General features: G+C 40.2%; 1 protein-coding gene across 1 annotated transcript in view; it reads right to left on the reverse strand.

Moving 5' to 3' along the window:
* MCF2L2 (MCF.2 cell line derived transforming sequence-like 2) overlaps positions 1-19,046 on the reverse strand; it is a 196,884-nt gene that overhangs the window by 133,408 nt on the left and 44,430 nt on the right. Inside the window, exons 6-7 of the mRNA XM_060149021.1 lie at positions 11,910-12,026; positions 9,038-9,187 (exon numbers count right to left, since the gene is read on the reverse strand). Of these exons, the coding sequence (XP_060005004.1) occupies positions 9,038-9,187; positions 11,910-12,026 (267 nt within the window). The remainder of the gene's footprint in view (positions 1-9,037; positions 9,188-11,909; positions 12,027-19,046) is intronic.

Raw genomic sequence — 19,046 nt, forward strand, 5'->3', positions numbered from 1 at the left:
TAGGGTTACCAAAATCTGCCATAAACACGGAGGGAAAGAATAACTATGGTACTTGGACAGCATAAAGGTAAGTTGCCTAACCCCAAAATGGAGTTTGTGAAATGCTGAAACAGTCCTGAGGCCAACTGTGGTCCAGGTGTTAACCCTTTAGTGGGTTAAAGGGTTGCCAGAATCATGAGAAGGTCTTGTGGGTCCTACGAAATGGGCCAGGGAGGTAGAATGAAGCTCTCAAGGGATATAAATCTTTAATTCTTTTAACAACTGGTAGGGCTGTCCGAGTATGTACTCAACATTATGGTTCCATCATTATGGAAACAAGCAGTTGGTCAGAAGAAGACCTACTTAGCAAGGCACTGGGGACTACTTCAGTGTCAAAAGAATTTAAATTTTCTGGGAGGAATTCTTTTCTGTGACAAGGGTAAGCATGAATGTAGACACATATTCATTCATTTAAAATGTATTTACTATAAAGAACTATTTTTACATGCCAGGCCCTGTGCTCGGTTGTGTCATGGGCTGGGTGTGGAGGTAAGGTGGGAAGTAAAACAATCAGTGAGAGCCTAGGGAATACATGAATGCTTTATACTCCTTATTCCACTTTTAATACTTACCCGCTATCTGCCATTAAAAGTTAGCTCTACTATCTTGTGTTGTCCATAATGTTGACTAATGAATTCCAGAATCTGGCCTTTAAAATGTAAATTTCACAATTTAGAGAAAAAAGTCCTTGAAAGAGATGTGACATCCCCTTTCCTCAGTAATCAGAGATTCCTCAGAGATCTCCCTGTGATATAAAACTAGATCAAAACACTGATTATTAGGGTATTAACATCAAAATACCCTATGGTATTTTGTATCTATTGAAATACCTATTGGTATTCATAAGAATTCCAATTCTGTCTTCCTGTGCAAAAACGAGACCTCTCTGCCTACCTCTTTCTAACTTATGTAGAGTTACTGCAAGTAGAGTTTGAACAAAGGGTCTTTAAAAACTCTTAAAACTATAAAATTATTGCTAGGGCCTATGAAATACCTTGTAATTTTTTTTAAAAGCAAAATTTTTTTTAAAAAAATTTTTTTTAAAAAAAGCTTTTTTTTTTCTTTTGGGAGTTTGTGCTGAGTCTGTCATGTTGGGCCTATTATACTCATTTATATGACCGTTGGGTCCCTATTGGCATTTGCATTTACTGCCCATGCTTCTCCCCAGTGTCCCTGTCTTCGTCACGAACCCTAATTCTGTTGACCTAGAAAGTTCTTTGTGGTAGCTTTCTAGCAGGCCTCTCCCCCAGTGTCCCCACCCTCCAGACCCTATGTCCTAGTGCTTTTTCTACAATGCAGAACTCCTTGTTGTGCAGACCTGATTGCTCCTCGTTGCTCCAGGATGCGTTCGATCCAGTTCCCAGGAGAGCGTGTCTGCAGGGCCCTCTGCAGTCTGCAGTCCTGCCCCCAACCAGGCACCCAGCACCCCAGGTACTGCAGAGAACTTGCTGGGGTCCCCCGTGCCTTGGCAGAGACAGCTCTCTGCCAGATGCCCTTGCTTCGTCTCCCCGTGTCCTGACCCCTCCTTCCTCTGAAACCTTCAACCTTCCCTCCGGCAGAGTTACTTGCTCAGCTCTGTGCTTCCACAGCGCTTGCCCTGTGGAATTTGAATTCCCTCCACAGCCGTCTTGCTAGGTTGGGAGCAGCTGATTCCCCTTCATCTTTTTCTTCCTTCCCTCAGCCCCACAGCAGGGACACTCTTGCGCACCGTGCAAATTTAATCTTCAATTTCTAGTTGTTATGACATTGTTGCTGTCAGGATACCACCTATGTTCACAGTAGGATGGGTAAATGTGTGGGGGACGACTGTAAATACAGATTCTTTGTAAATCCAGGTTCTTAATTCTTCCCCCTTTTAATATTTTTCCCCCTTAAATCACGTGTCCTTTTTGCTGCTCCAGCTCTATAATTGGACTGTCACCTGGGGAGCCTGAGGCAGCAGAATATCAAAGAGGGTAGACACTAAATTTTTAATGTAAATGTCAACCAGGATACCTACTACCTGTGCAAAGGGAGGCCCAGATTCAGGCACAAAGCCTATTACCAGATACTTGGTTTCCCTGCTTGCGTCTCTTCCGTCTGCCGATGTGCACTTGACTCCTATTAACTTTAACAGGAATTATGTGTGTTCCCTGAGGGGCGAGCATAGCTTTTTTTTTTTTACATCTTTATTGGAGTATAATTGCTTTACAATGGTGTGTTAGTTTCTGCTTTATAGCAAAGTGAATCACTTATACATATACATATGTTCCCATATCTCTTCCCTCGTGTCTCCCTCCCTCCCACCCTCCCTATCCCACCCCTCCGGGCAGTCACAAAGCACCGAGCTGATCTCCCGGTGCTATGCGGCTGCTTCCCACTAGCTATCTACCTTACGTTTGGTAGTGTATATATGTCTATGCCTCTCTCTCACTTTGTCACAGCTTACCCTTCCCTCTCCCCATATCCTCAACTCCATTCTCTAGTAGGTCTGTGTCTTTATTCCTGTCTTGCCCCTAGGTTCTTCATGACACTTTTTTCCCCTTAAATTCCATATATATGTGTTAGTATACGGTATTTGTCTTTCTCTTTCTGACTTACTTCACTCTGTAGGACAGACTCTAGGTCTATCCACCTCATTACAAATAGCTCAATTTCGTTTCTTTTTATGGCTGAGTAATATTCCATTGTACATATGTGCCACATCTTCTTTATCCATTCATCCGATGATGGGCACTTAGGTTGCTTCCATCTCTGGGCTATTGTAAATAGAGCTGCAATGAACATTGTGGTACATGACTCTTTTGGAATTATGGTTTTCTCAGGGTATATGCCCAGTAGTGGGATTGCTGGGTCATATGGTAGTTCTATTTGTAGTTTTTTAAGGAACCTCCTTACTGTTCTCCATAGTGGCTGTACCAATTCACATTCCCACCAGCAGTGCAAGAGTGTTCCCTTTTCTCCACACCCTCTCCAGCATTTATTGTTTCTAGATTTTTTGATGATGACCATTCTGACTGGTGTGAGATGATATCTCATTGTAGTTTTGACTTGCATTTCTCTAATGATTAATGATGTTGAGCATTCTTTCATGTGTTTGTTGGCAGTCTGTATATCTTCTTTGGAGAAATGTCTGTTTAGGTCTTCTGCCCATTTCTGGATTGGGTTGTTTGTTTTTTTGTTATTGAGCTGCATGAGCTGCTTATAAATTTTGGAGATTAATCCTTTGTCAGTTGCTTCATTTGCAAATATTTTCTCCCATTCTGAGGGTTGTCTTTCGGTCTTGTTTATGGTTTCCTTTGCTGTGCAAAAGCTTTGAAGTTTCATGAGGTCCCATTTGTTTATTTTTGTTTTTATTTCCATTTCTCTAGGAGGTGGGTCAAAAAGGATCTTGCTGTGATTTATGTCATAGAGTGTTCTGCCTATGTTTTCCTCTAAGAGTTTCATAGTTTCTGGCCTTACATTTAGGTCTTTAATCCATTTTGAGTTTATTTTTGTGTATGGTGTTAGGGAGTGATATAATCTCATACTTTTACATGTACCTGTCCAGTTTTCCCAGCACCACTTATTGAAGAGGCTGTCCTTTCTCCACTGTACATTCCTGCCTCCTTTATCAAAGATAAGGTGACCATATGTGCGTGGGTTTATCTCTGGGCTTTCTATCCTGTTCCATTGATCTATCTTTCTGTTTTTGTGCCAGTACCATACTGTCTTGATTACTGTAGCTTTGTAGTATAGTCTGAAGTCAGGGAGCCTGATTCCTCCAGCTCCGTTTTTCGTTCTCAAGATTGCTTTGGCTATTTGGGGTCTTTTGTGTTTCCATACAAATTGTAAAATTTTTTGTTCTAATTCTGTGAAGAATGCCACTGGTAATTTGATAGGGATTACAATGAATCTGTAGATTGCTTTGGGTAGTATAGTCATTTTCACAATGTTGATTCTTCCAATCCAAGAACATGGTATATTTCTCCATCTGTTTATGTCATCTTTGATTTCTTTCATCAGCGTTTTATAGTTTTCTGAGTACAGGTCTTTTGCCTCCTTAGGTTAGTATATTCCTAGGTATTTATTCTTTTTGTTGCAATGGTAAATGGGAGTGTTCCCTTAATTTCTCTTTCTGATTTTTCATTGTTACTGTATAGGAATGCCAGAGATTTCTGTGCATTAATTTTGTATCTTGCAACCTTACCAAATTTATTGATTAGTTCTAGTAGTTTTCTGGTGACATCTTTAGGATTTTCTATGTATAGTCTCATGTCACCTGCAAACGGTGACAGTTTTACTTCTTTTTTTCCAACTTGTATTCCTTTTATTTCTTTTTCTTCTGATTGCTGTGGCTAGGACTTCCAAAACTATGTTGAATAAGAGTGGCAAGAGTGGACATCCTTGTCTTTTTCCTGATCTTAGTGGAAATGCTTTCAGTTTTTCACCACTGAGAATGATGTTTGCTGTGGGTTTGTCATATATGGCCTTTCTTATGTTGAGGTAGGTTCCCTCTATGCCCATTTTCTGGAGAGTTTTTTATCATAAATGGGTGTTGAATTTTGTCAGAAGCTTTTTCTGCATCTATTGAAATGATCATATGGTTTTTATTCCTTAATTTGTTAATATGGTGTATCACATTGATTGATTTGCATATATTGAAGAATCCTTGCATTCCTGGGATAAATCCCACTTGATCATGGTGTATGATCCTTTTAATGTGTTGTTGGATTCTGTTTGCTAGTATTTTGGTGAGGATTTTTGCATCTATGTTCAACAGTGATATTGGTCTGTAATTTTCTTTTTTTGTGATATCTTTGTCTGGTTTTGGTATCAGGGTGATGGCGGCCCGTAGAACAGATTTGGGAGTATTCCTCCCTCTGCAATTTTTTGCAAGAGTTTGAGAAGGATAGGTGTTAGCTCTTCTCTTGAATGTTTGATAGAATTTGCCTGTGAAGCCACCTGGTCCTGGACTTTTGTTTGGTTGAAGATTTTTAATTACAGTTTCAATTTCATTACTTATGATGGGTTTGTTTATAGTTTCTAATTCTTCCTGGTTCAGTCTTGGAAAATTGTACCTTTCCAAGAATTTGTCCATTTCTTCAAGGTTGTCCATCTTATTGGCATATTGTTGTTTGTAGTAGTCTTTTATAATACTTTGTATTCCTGTTCTGTCAGTTGTGATTTCTCCTTTTTCGTTTCTAATTTTATTGATTTGTGTCCTCTCCCTTTTTTTCTCGATGAGTCTGGCTAAAGGTTTATCAATTTCGTTTATGTTCTCAAAGAACCAACTTTTAGTTTTATTGATTTTTGCTATTGTTTTCTTTGCTTCTATTTCATTTATTTCTGCTCTGATCTTTATGATTTCTTTCCTTCTACTGACTTTGGGTTTTCTTTGCTCTTCTTTCTCTAGTTGTTTTAAGTGTAGGATTAGGTTGTTTATCTGAGATTTTTCTTATTTCTTGAGGTGAGATTTTATTGCTGTAAAATTCCCTCTTAGAACTGCTTTTGCTGAGTCCCATAGGTTTTGGGTCATCGTGTTTTCATTGTCATTTGTTTCTATGTATTTTTTAATTTCCTCTTTGATTTCTTCAGTGGTCTCTTGGTTATTCAGTAGTGCACTGTTTTGCCTCCATTTATTTGTGTTTTTTACAGTTTTTTTCCTGTAACTGATGTCTAATCTCATATCGTTGTGGTCAGAAAAGATGTGTGATACGATTTCAATTTTCTTAAATTTTCTGAGGCTTGATTTGTTACCCAAGATGTGAGAATGTTCCATGTGCACTTGAGAAGAAAGTGTGTTCTGCCACTTTTGGGTGGAATGTCCCATAAATATCAATTAAGTCTATCTGATCTATTGTGTCATTTAAAGCTTGTGTTTCCTTATTTATTTTCTGTTTGGATGATCTGTCCATTGGTGTAAGTGGGGTGTTAAAGTCTCCTACTATTATTGTGTTACTGTCAATTTCCCCTTTTTTGATGGTAAACATTTGCCTTATGTATTGAGGTGCTCTTATGTTGGGTGCATAAATATTTATAATTGTTATATCTTCTTCTTGGATTGATCCCTTGATCATTATGTCGTGTCCTTCCTTATCTCTTTTAACAGTCTTTTTTTTTAAAGTCTATTTTATCTGATACGAGTATTGCTACTCCAGCTTTCTTTTGATTTCCATTTGCATGGAGTATCTTTTTCCATCCCTTCACTTTCCGTCTGTATGTGTCCCTTGGTCTGAAGTGAGTCTCTACAAGAGACAGCATATATATGGGTCTTGCTTCTGTATCCATTCAGCCAGTGTGATGTGTGTCTTTTGGTTGGAGCATTTAATCCATTTACATTCAAGGTTATTATTGATATGTATGTTCCTATTACCGTTTTCTTAATTGTTTTGGGTTTGCTTTTGTGGGTCTTTTTCTTCTCTTGTGTTTCCTGCCTAAAGAAGTTCCTTTAGCATTTGTTGTAAAGTTGGTTTGGTGGTGCTGAATTCTCTTAGCTTTTGCTTGTCTGTAAAGCTTTTGATTTCTCCATCAAATCTGAATGGGATCCTTGCTGGGTAGAGTAATCTTGGTTATGGATTTTTCTATTTCATCACTTTAAGTATATCCTGACACTTCCTTCTGGCCTGCAGAGTTTCTGCTGAAAAATCAGCTGATAACCTTATGGGGATTCCTTTGTATGTTATTTTTTGCTTTTCCCTTGCTACTTTTAGTATTTTTTCTTTGAATTTAATTTTTGTTAGTTTGATTAATAGGTCTTGGTGTGTTTCTCCTAGGGTTTAACCTGTATGGGACTGGTTGGGTGCAGAGGCAACTATGTGCTTATGTGAACCTAAAATAAGGGCTCTCAAAGATCCCCTAAAGAACGGAAGTCAAGAAATCAAACCAAGTCTCTTAATGCTGTGCTGTTCAGACAAAAACTCTCTGGGCTGGGAGGAAGCCTTAAATCATACACTGTAACTTGTATAGATATTTAAATAGATTTAAAAGTTCACTGTTCTGAGGATGAATCTTACACTATTTTTTCACTTGGAAAAGATGCTTTCCAAATGAAAAAAAAAATTATTCAACTAGTTATAGAAACTTTGGTTTTAAAAGATAGGAAAATACTCAAATAAAAATAAAATTATGTAAAATAATCACAAAAACTAAGTTATTCATAAAAGTTTAAATAGTATTCCTTTTTTGTAATATAAACTCTTTCTCTCTCTAAAGTTTTTTGGATGGGAAAAAGGAAAAATCTAAACTAGTTTAATGATTTTGGAATTTTTGCTTCTAATTTATAAGATATGAAACAAAGAAGTCAAACTAGACTTACACACATAGTGTTTTAATTCCAAGAACAGCTGGCTACCATGAACCAGAAAATGACCTTACTCCATCTTGGAGACTGGTTCTTTCCTTCCCTTTCCCTTTGTGGAACTCTTGGTCTATGTAGAGATGACAGAACACCCACTCATCTGCCTTCCCTGGGAACCCTCACTGCACATACAGCAGGATCTGACTGGCTGGTTTCATCCCTCAAATATGTGTCCTCATCTAAAATCTAATTTGTTTTCACCTTCTCCCCAGAGGCCTCCATGATTGGCCACATTGTCATCTTGATGATTCTGCTCTGCAACCTCTCCCAACCCTTCTTGGAATGAGGCACAGAACACCCTTGCTCATGAGCCCAGGCTGGAGCTCTGATGCTCAACATCACACCTATATACTAACTGACTACTCTGTAGGCTCCTGTGGTCTGTGACCTGTGGGCGTGGATCACCAGCCCTTTTCTAGCAGTCTTCACAGAGGCACCCTCGACCCAGCCTTCCACACCCCATGCCGTCTCTTCCCAGAAACATGGGAGGTGAACTTGGCCCATTTGTTTGGCAAAGAAAATGGTCATGCTTCTCAGAGGCATTTCCTGGGAAAATTCCAGGATGCTTTCAGGCTTCTACAGTTTCAAACCAGATCTTTTGGTTACTCAGAGTAATTTTGAGAATACATTTTGAACTCTTTTTGGTAACCAAGACCCTTAAAGATAGAATTAAACAGTGCTCCCTGACACATGGAAGAATTAATTTGCCTCAACTACTAGACTCTGACTCCCCTAACTAAACTATGAGTTCCTTGAGTTTGCATTTTGTTTGTTGTTTTCTTGGCATGTGGTGGTGGGTTGTCAATACATGCTGAATAAATAAAAAATCAATCACCTAGCAAAGCAAAGTTTTTGCAAATTTTGGGTCACAGATAAAAGAGTTCAGCTCTTCTTAAGCTCAACACAGCAAGTATACATGCAATGCTACAATGTATCAACCTTCCAATCCTTGATTTGCTGCCCTGTTGAGTTCTGGTCTCCTGCTAAATAATAGACTTGGTCTGTTTCTGGAGACAGAAAGTGGCTGACACCCAGCCAGTAAGCCCTGAGAAGACTTCCCTTTACTGCATGGCCTAAAAGAATCTGCCAAGCTGCCTTCCCAGCAGGTTCTGACATGTTTTTATGAATCCTTCAGTAGGTGCCTCTCCTTAAACCCAGTTCAGAGCACCTTTCATAGTTCTCTTTCTCATATTGGTCCCCAAATAAAAAGACACATCCGTGAGAGAGTGAAGCAATAAATCAGCTTACTAGTCTGGCCCAAAACTTCACAACAGCCTCAGGAAAGCTTATGCTTCAAAAGCCGACTCCCATCTCTCCCTCCCTTCCTCCCTGCAATTTCAGCCCATTGTATCTTGTTCTGTCCTGAGAAGATCATAGGAGTGTGGACCTTGAAGGGATGTTCACACACCTTGTCTCACCAGCACAAAGCTGGAATGAGTTCCCTTTTAAGGGGCTGCTTCTCACAACCTGCAAACATTTCACATGTACTACCCAGTCATTAAGAGATTTTCCTCTTTACACACTGCCTATCTAGAAGATTAAAGATGATTAGTGGCTGCCAAGTTACTGGAGAAATGGGAAGAAGAGGGCCTAACTTTTAATTCTGCTCCCAGCACTCTCCAGGAAGCTGACCATCTGCCAGCACATAGGCTGGCCTCTGAGAGATTACTGACCACTCACCTGCAACTTGCCCTGCTGCCTTGTGTGGGACATGAGAAGGTCTTCAGAGGATGACATGCTTCTGGGCAGTTCTGTTGTGGCTAGGCAGGCCCCAAAAGTCTGGAGCATCTGAGCAGTGCTCTTCAACGCCAGAGCAAAATTTTCAATGGCCTGGAAGTTCAGACAATCATAACAGTGTGGAGGGATTAACATTCACCAATATGCTCTCTCAATAGGACAGGAGAACTATTTCCTGAGTATATGAAATAGGCCATGCATTGTACTTTGTGCTATACATTTGTCTGTCATCTCAATAATCTAGAGTGGAAGGCATTTTATCTCCATTTTATAGAAGAGGGAACTGAAGCTCTAGCAGGTCAAGTAAATTGGCCAAGATCATATTACTAGGACAGTAAGGAAGGAAAGAAGGCAGGATTCAACCAATGGTTGTTCTATTTTTTCAGGAGTTTTCTGAGGATCAAAAGGAATGGCAAATTTGAAAGGATCTTGGGCACAGATGAGTACCTTACAAATGTAACAGTAAGAACTAAGAGAATCAGGTGTAAAGCCTGGAAATGTCATCCTAGAAATAGGGGAAAGCCAAAGCCTTCCTGTGGCGAGTCCAATTAACAAAATAACTTGATTCCATGTGTCTGATTAGTGATTATTAGTAATTGGTGATTATTAGTAATCACTAATTAGAAATTGTACAGAGGACCTGCCCCTAATAGACTGATTCAGAAAAGCTTGGCCTTAGTCTTGGCTCTGCCACTGCTTGACCATATGACCTTAGATAAATCACCTCTTTACTCTGTAAAGCCCGTGAACCACAACTACTGAAGCCTGCACGCCTAGAGCCCGTGCTCTGCAACAAGAGAAGCCCGTGCACTGCAAGGAAGAGTAGCCCCAGTTCGCCGCAACTATCTCTGCCCACACACAGCAACGAGGACCCAATGCAGCCAAAAATAATAAATAAATAAATAAAATTTATAAACACAACCAAAAAGAAAACATTACACTCTAAAACAGGGTGAATTCTCCTACTTAATCAAATGTAGTTGAGGTGTTTGTTCATCAGCAAATATTTTAAAAATAAATAAATTTATTTATTTACTTTTGGCTGCATTGGGTCTTCACTGCTGTGTGCATGTTTTCTCTAGTGCAGAGAGTGGGGGTACTTTTTGTTGCGGTGTGTGGGCTTCTCATTGCGGTGGCTTCTCTTGTTGCAGAGCACGGGCTCTAAGCACGCAGGCTTCAGTAGTTGTGGCGCACGGGCTTAGCTGCTCCACAGCATGTGGGATCTTCCCGGACCAGGGCTCAAACCCATGTCCCCTGCATTGGCAGGTGGATTCTTAACCACTGTGGCACCAGGGACGTCCTCATCAGTAAATGTGGAACAACATGTTTCCAAAGTGAGTAGATAGAGAGGTGTGCTGACACTGCAAGGTGTTTTCAGGATGGTGAAAGCAGCTTCTGATTTTGTATAGAAAACCTAATCTTCTCAAGGGTATGGGGCTAGGAGAGCAGGGAAAGGGGAATGACAACTTTATATAGACAAACATTATTTGCTGAGTTTCAATCTCACTTTTTCCTTAATATTCCTGACCCTTCTAGTTTAGCATAATAACCATCACTACGAGTAAGTAGGAAAAAGTAAAATACTATATTTCAGATGCTTTCATAGACATTATATCACTTATTCTGCATATCAAACCTTCAGGTAGCTTTTGTTAGTCCGAGGTTTCCTACCATTGGCACTACTGATATGTTGGTCCAGATAATTCTTTATTGTGGGGGGCTGTCTAGTGCATTATAAGATGTTTAGCAGGGCCTTCCCTGGTGCCACAGTGGTTGAGAGTCCGCCTGCCGATGCAGGGGACACGGGTTCGTGCCCCGGTCCGGGAAGATCCCACATGCTGCGGACGCGGCTGGGCCCGTGAGCCATGACGGCTGAGCCTGTGCGTCCGGAGCCTGTGCTCCACAACGGAAGAGGCCACAACAGTGAGAAGCCTGCATACCGCAAAAAAAAAAAAAACAAATAGAAACATATTAGGGCTTCCCTGGTGGCACAGTGGTTGAGAGTCCGCCTGCTAATGCAGGGGACACGGGTTCGTGCCCCGGTCCGGGAGGATCCCACGTGCTGCGGAGCGGCTGGGCCCGTGGGCCGTGGCCGCTGGGCCTGCGCATCCGGAGCCTGTGCTCCGCGACGGGAGAGGCCGCAGCGGTGAGAGGCCCACGTACCGCAAAAAAAAAAAAAAAAAAAAAAAAAGATGTTTAGCAGCATCCTTGGCTCCTACCCAGGATACACCAGTAACACCCCTCTCCCCAAGTTATGACTATAAAAAACATCTATCTGAAGACATCAATAAACGTCCTCTGCGGGAAAAATTGCCCCAAGCTGAGAACCACTGTGTTAGTTGCAGGGGAGAAAACAAACTCAGAGAGGTTTAGTAACTCCCCTGAGCTCAGATAAGAAGCAATGGTGGCAACATTTAAATGCAGCTTCTTCTGACTTGGTGGGTTTCAATCTGTCTGTACACTAGAATCATCTGGGAAGTTTTGTGACCCACTAATGCCTGAGACCCATCCTAGATCAAGTAAATTAAATTCTCTGAAGTATAGCAGGGTATTTTGCAAACTCCCCAGGTGCACCCTAAATCAAGTCCCCCAAAACCCCCATACCATAAAATGAGCCAAGGCGAAGGTAATCAGCAAGAGAAGCCCTAGCTTTTATCCTTGCACCTTGTCTCTCCCCCAGCCTGTTGCTTAGAAAACCCAACCTTCCCGATGTTAGGCAGTCATGGGCAATGACTGCCCAACAGTTGATCTCTAGGTCTCCTGTCTCTAGAAAACCAGGAGGGACACTGAAAAGGGCACATAAATTGGTACTTACAGTTCGATGATTTATCCACTGACTGTGGTGATATTCCAAAGTTCCCCCTAAGTCCTCTGTCAGTTGGCTTTTGTCGATGTAGTGATGAAGGTCAGAAACGGAGTTTAACATAACGATCTAAAACAGAAAAAACCCAATATATTACTCACAGATAATTAAGTAGCTCATCTAGATTCTACTGTTATTTAATTTAAAAATTTGTTTTATTTTTTGGCTGCGCCATGCAGCATGCAGGATCTTAGTTCCCCCAGGGACCGAACCCATATCCCCTGTGCGGACAGGGGACATGGAAGCAAAGAGTCTCAACCACTGGACCACCACAGAAGTCCCTACTGTTGTTTAAATAGTACTTCAACTTTGCCTAATCAGGCATTTATATCCAAAGGTGGTTACTTCAACCAGTAAGTAACTCTTTCCATTTTCCCCCTTTGAGTGAGGAATAGCAGTGTTGAACAGCCTGCAACAAAACAGTGACTTGAATCAGTGAGCTCAGTTCTAAGCTGCCTAGAAGTCAGGTCTTGCTTTAGGTAAATTTTTGTCAAAAGTTCCCAGGCTAAAGTACACCCTTCAGCCACCAAAAGCAAACGCTGTACTGAGACCTAAAAATCTGCAATGAAAATTCAAATAAAAGGTGGGCTGGTGAATATCAAAATAAAATTAGGACACAAGGACCTATTGAGGAATATGGACTGAGAAGATTCACTACACTGATGCCCCTTCTATGAGGGATGGTGATATACCCCCAACTTATCTCATGTGGAGAAAGTTTGGAGGTGATTGTGAGTGGGTTTTCATGAATTAACAAGCCTGCTGATGAACAAATGCCCAGACATCTAGAGGAGGATGACATACTCCAATCTGTCCCTTTCTACTCCACTGCAGTGGTCCTGCCCAGGGAGCAGTCCCAGCTCTCTGTAGCAGGGACAATATCATACCCCTACTCACTCTCATCTCTGAAACACACCCCCCTTGTAGCCTTTAACTGATGACTTTACATTTCTTCAGTCATTGATTATTTTGACCTGTGAGTATAATAAACTTCTTCCTGCAAAGCCTGCCCCTCATTTCTTCCTGTGGCAGCACTGACTTTACCATGTCATATCCAACATGTACATTCTTAGAACAGATTCTTGGTCAGAGGACATGAGAATATAGGCTTTTTTCTATTTATATAGTTTTAGTCAAGTGATAAATTTGGGCTGAAAAGAATATAAGTTAGACCCCCAAAGTCTTCAGGTAAAACAAAACTGACTGACTCATTCAACATATCTGTATTGAACTTCTAATAATTGCCAGGCTCTGAGGGATAAAAGTAAGCACAAAAAGCCCTGTGTTCAAGGAACTTAAGTTTAGTGGGATTTGATTCTGCATATCACTATGTTAACCTTGTCAGGCTCCATGTTCCATGCCTTTCTCCTTCACTTATGGAAGGGAGTTTGGGAATTTTAAAATTTATTTTTATAACATAAGAGAAGGGGGAAAAACAAACAAACAAACAAACCTGAATCCATCTCTGTCTTTCCCTCCTAAAAATTTTTTTTTAATATATGTATTTTATTTATTTTATTTTTGGCTGCATTGGGTCTTCATTGCTGCGCGCGGGCTTTCTCTAGTTGTGGTGAGCGGGGGCTACTCTTTGCTGTGGTGCACAGGCTTCTCATTGCGGTGGCTTCTCTTCTTGCAGAGCACGGGCTCTAGGCACGCGGGCTTCACTAGCTGTGGCTCACAGGCTGTAGAGTGCAGGCTCAGTAGTTATGGCACACGGGCTTAGTTGCTCCACGGCATGTGAGATATTCCCAGACCAGGGCTTGAACCCGTGTCCCCTGCATTGGCAGGTGGATTCTTAACCACTGCGCCACCAGGCAAGTCCCTTTACTCTTATTTTTGAAATTTTTCTGAGTTGAAAATTATTTCCAACTCAACGAAAAATAAAACCAAAAATACATTAGAAACTTTTCTATATCACTATAGATTTATCTTATTTTTCTTCTGTTTTTCATTTCTCAATTGAGATATAATTTACATAAATAAAATGCACAGATTTTAAGGGTACAGTTCATTTTGACAAATGTATACACACATGTACACTTTTTAACCAAGATATAGAACACTTCCTCAGAAAGTTCTCCTAGGCCTCCTTCTGGTCTCCACTATCTCCACCCCCAACAGCAGCCACTGTTTTAATTGTCTATCACCATAGCTTAGTTTTGCCTCTTCTTGAACTTTATATAAAAAGAATCACAGAATATATACACTTCAGTGTCTAGATTCTTTCTTTCAAGAGAATATTTTTGAGATAAATGCATGTTGTTGCATGTTCAGTACTTCACTCCTTCTTTATTGCTTAATATTATTCCTTTACATAAATATGCCACAATTTCTTTATCTATTCATCTGTTATTGCAAATGTGTTTTCATTTCTCTTGGGTGGGTCATGGGGCAGGTATATGTTTAACTTTGTAAAAAATTGCCAACTGTTTCCACCATGGTTGTACCACACCGTACCACTTTTGATGGTTGCATAATATTTAACTGACTGGGTAGACCATAATTTATTTAACCGGCTCCCTGTTGTTGGGCATTACTTTTTTCCCAATCATTTACTATTACAAACAATTTGGTAATGAATATAATTATATATGCAGCTTTCTGTATGTGCGTGAGGTAGCTGCAGAATAACTCTTATAGGTAGGTCAGAGAGTATGTACATTTTAATTTTTGATAAACACCGTCAATCAGTCTTTCATATTGGTCATTACCAACTTCATTCCTAACAACAAAGTATGCAAATGCTTGTTTGCCTCATATCTCTGCCAAAGTTAGAGGTAAAAAAAATTTTTTTAACATCTTTATTGGAGTATAATTGCTTTACAATGGTGTGTTAGTTTCTGCTTTATAACAAAGTGAATCAGTTATACATATACATATATCCCCATAGCTCTTCCCTCTTGCATCTCCCTCCCGGCCACCCTCCCTATCCCACCCCTCTACGTTGTCACAAAGCACTGAGCTGATCTCCCTGTGCTATGCGGCTGCTTCCCACTAGCTATTTTACGTTTGGTAGTATATATATGTCCATGCCACTCTCTCACTTTGTCCCAGCTTACCCTTCCTCCTCCCCATATCCTCAAGTCCACTCTCTAGTAGGTTTGCGTCTTTATTCCTGTCTTGCCCCTAGGTTCCTCATAACCTTTTTTTTTTTAGATTCCATATACATGTGTTAGCATACTGTATTTGTTTTTCTCTTTCTGACTTACTTCACTCTGTAGGACAGACTCTAGGTCCATCCACCTCACGACAAATAACTCAATTTCATTTCTTTTAATGGCTGAGTAATATTTCATTGTATATATGTGCCACATTTTCTTTACCCATTTATCTGTTGATGGACATTTAGGTTGCTTCCATGTCCTGGCTATTGTAAATAAAGCTGCAATGAACATTGTGGTACATGGCTCTTTTTGAATTACGGTTTTCTCAGGGTATATGCCCAGTAGTGGGATTCCTGGGTTGTATGGTAGTTCTATTTTTAGATTTTAAGGACTCTCCATACTATTCTCCATAGTGGCTGCATCAATTTACATTCCCACTAACAGAGCAAGAGGGTTCCCTTTTCTCCACACCCTCTCCAGCATTTATTCTTTGTATATTTTTTTGATGATGGCCATTCTGACGGGTGTGAGATGATATCTCATTGTAATTTTGATTTGCATTTATCTAATGATTAATGATGTTGAGCATTCTTTCATGTGTTTGTTGGCAGTCTGTATATCTTCTTTGGAGATATTTAGGTCTTCTGTTTAGGTCTTCTGCCCACTTTTGGATTGGGTTGCTTGTTTTTCTGATATTGAGCTGCATGAGCTGCTTGTAAATTTTGGAGATTAATCCTTTGTCAGTTGCTTCATTTGCAAATATTTTCTCCCATTCTGAGGGTTGTCTTTTGGTCTTGTTTATGGTTTCCTTTGCTGTGCAAAAGCTTTGAAGTTTCATGAGGTCCCATTTGTTTATTTTTGTTTTTACTTCCATTTCTCTAGGAGGTGGGTCAAAAAAAGATCTTGCTGTGATTTATGTCATAGAGTGTTCTGCCTATGTTCTCCTCTAAGAGTTTAATAGTGTCTGGCCTTCATTTAGGTCTTTAATCCATTTTGAGTTTATTTTTGATTATGGTGTTAGGGAGTGTTCTAATTTCATTCTATTACATGTACCTGTCCAGTTTTCCCAGCACCACTTATTTATTTATTTATTTTTTTTAGATGTTGGGGGTAGGAGTTTATTAATTAATTTATTTATTTTTGCTGTGTTGGGTCTTCGTTTCTGTGCAAGGGCTTTCTCTAGTTGTGGCAAGTGGGGGCCGCTCTTCATCGCGGTGTGCGGGCCTCTCACTATCGCGGCCTCTCTTGTTTCGGAGCACAGGCTCCAGACGCGCAGGCTCAGTAGTTGTGGCTCACGGGCCCAGTTGCTCCGCGGTATGTGGGATCCTCCCAGACGAGGGCTCGAACCCATGTCCCCTGCATTAGCAGGCAGATTCTCAACCACTGCGCCACCAGGGAAGCCCCCAGCACCACTTATTGAAGAGGCTGTCCTTTCTCCACTGTATATTCTTGCCTCCTTTATCAAAGATAAGGTGACCATATGTGCGTGGGTTTATCTCTGGGCTTTCTATCCTGTTCCATTGATCTATCTTTCTGTTTTTGTGCCAGTACCATACTGTCTTGATTACTGTAGCTTTGTAGTATAGTCTGAAGTCAGGGAGCCTGATTCCTCCAGCTGTTTTACTTTCTCAAGATTGCTTTGGCTCTTCGGGGTCTTTTGTGTCTCCATACTAATTTTAAGATTTTTCTGTTCTAGTTCTGTGAAAAATGCCAGTGGTAGTTTGACAGGGATTGCACTGAATCTGTAGATTGTTTGGGGTAGTAGAGTCACTTTCACAACGTTGATTCTTCCAATCCAAGAACATGGTATATCTCTCCATCTATTTGTATCATCTTTAATGTCTTTCACCAGTGTCTTATAATTTTCTGCATACAGGTCTTTTGTCTCCTTAGGTAGGTTTATTCCTAGATATTTTATTCTTTTTGTTGCAATGGTAAATGGGAGTGTTTTCTTAATTTCACTTTCAGATTTTCCATCATTAGTGTATAGGAATGCCAGAGATTTCTGTGCATTAATTTTGTATCCTGCAACTTTACCAAATTCATTGATTAGCTCTAGTAGTTTTCTGGTAGCATCTTTAGGATTCTCTATGTAGAGTATCATGTCATCTACAAACAGTGACAGCTTTACTTCTTCTTTCCTGATCTGGATATCTTTTATTTCTTTTCCTTCTCTGATTGCTGTGGCTAAAACTTCCAAAACTATGTTGAATAATAGTGGTGAGAGTGGGCAACCTTATCTTGTTCCTGAGCTTAGTGGAAATGCTTTCAGTTTTTCACCATTGAGGACGATGTTGGCTGTGGGTTTGTCATATATGGCCTTTATTATGCTGAGGTAAGTTCCCTCTATGACTAGTTTCTGGAGGGTTTTTATCATAAATGGGTGTTGAATTTTGTCAAAAGCTTTCTCTGCAACTATTGAGATGATCATATGGTTTTTCTCCTTCAGTTTGTTAATATGGTGTATCACATTGATTGATTTGTGTATATTGAAGAATCCTTGCATTCCTGGGATAAACCCCACTTGATCATGGTGTATGATCCTTTTAATGTGCTGTTGGATTCTGTTTGCCAGTATGTTGTTAAGGATTTTTGCATCTATGTTCATCAGTGATATTGGCCTGTAGTTTTCTTTCTTTGTGACATTTTTCTCTGGTTTTGGTATCAGGGTGATGGTGGCCTCATAGAATGAGTTTGGGAGTGTTCCTCCCTCTGCTATATTTTGGAAGAGTTTGACAAGGATAGGTGTTAGCTTTTCTCTAAATGTTTGATAGAATTCACCTGTGAAGCCATCTGGTCCTGGGCTTTTGTTTGTTGGAAGATTTTTAATCACATTTTCAATTTCAGTGCTTGTGATTGGTCTGTTCATATTTTCTACTTCTTCCTGGTTCAGTCTTGGAAGGTTGTGCATTTCTAAGAATTTGTCCATTTCTTCCAGGTTGTCCATTTTATTGGCATAGAGTTGCTTGTAGTAATCTCTCATGATTCTTTGTATTTCTGCAGGGTCAATTGTTACTTCTTCTTTTTCATTTCTAATTCTATTGATTTGAGTCTTCTCCCTTTTTTTCTTGATGAGTCTGGCTAATGGTTTATCAATTTTGTTTATCTTCTCAAAGAACCAGCTTTTAGTTTTATTGATCTTTGCTACTGTTTTCTTCATTTCTTTTTCATTTATTTCTGATCTGATCTTTATGATTTCTTTCCTTCTGCTAACTTGGGTTTTTTTTTTTTTGTTTTTCTTTCTCTAATTGCTTTAGGTGTTAAGGTTAGGTTGTTTATTTCAGATGTTTCTTGTTTCTTAAGGTAGGATTGTATTGCTATAAACTTCCTTCTTAGAACTGCTTTTGCTGCATCCCATAGTTTTTGGATCGTCGTGTTTTCATTGTCATTTGTCTCTAGGTATTTTTTTTTTTTTTTTTTGGTGGTACGCGGGCCTCTCACTGTTGTGGCCTCTCCCGTTGCGGAGCAACAGGCTCCTGACGCACAGGCTCAGCGGCAGCGGCTCACGGGCCCAGCTGCTCCGCGGCATGTGGGATCTTCCCAGACCGGGGCACGAACCTGCGTTCCCCGCATCGGCAGGCGGACTCTCAACCACTGCGCCACCAGGGAAGCCCTCTAGGTATTTTTTGATTTCCTCTTTGATTTCTTCAGTTATCTCTTGGTCATTAAGTAGTGTATTGTTTAGCCTCCATGTGTTTGTATTTTTTACAGATCTTTTCCTGTAATTGATACCTAGACTCATAGCATTGTGGTCGGAAAAGATACTTGATATGATTTCAATTGTCTTAAATTTACCAAGGCTTGATTTGTGACCCAAGATATGATCTATCCTGGAGAATGTTCCATGTGCACTTGAGAAAAAAGTGTATTCTGTTGTTTTTGGGTGGAATGTCCTATAAATATCAATTAAGTCCATCTTGTTTAATGTAGCATTTAGAGCTTGTGTTTCCTTATTTATTTTCATTTTGGATGATCTGTCCATTGG

The sequence above is a fragment of the Lagenorhynchus albirostris genome, chromosome 5 (assembly GCF_949774975.1).
Source record: "Lagenorhynchus albirostris chromosome 5, mLagAlb1.1, whole genome shotgun sequence".
In the NCBI taxonomy this organism is placed as follows: domain Eukaryota; kingdom Metazoa; phylum Chordata; class Mammalia; order Artiodactyla; family Delphinidae; genus Lagenorhynchus; species Lagenorhynchus albirostris.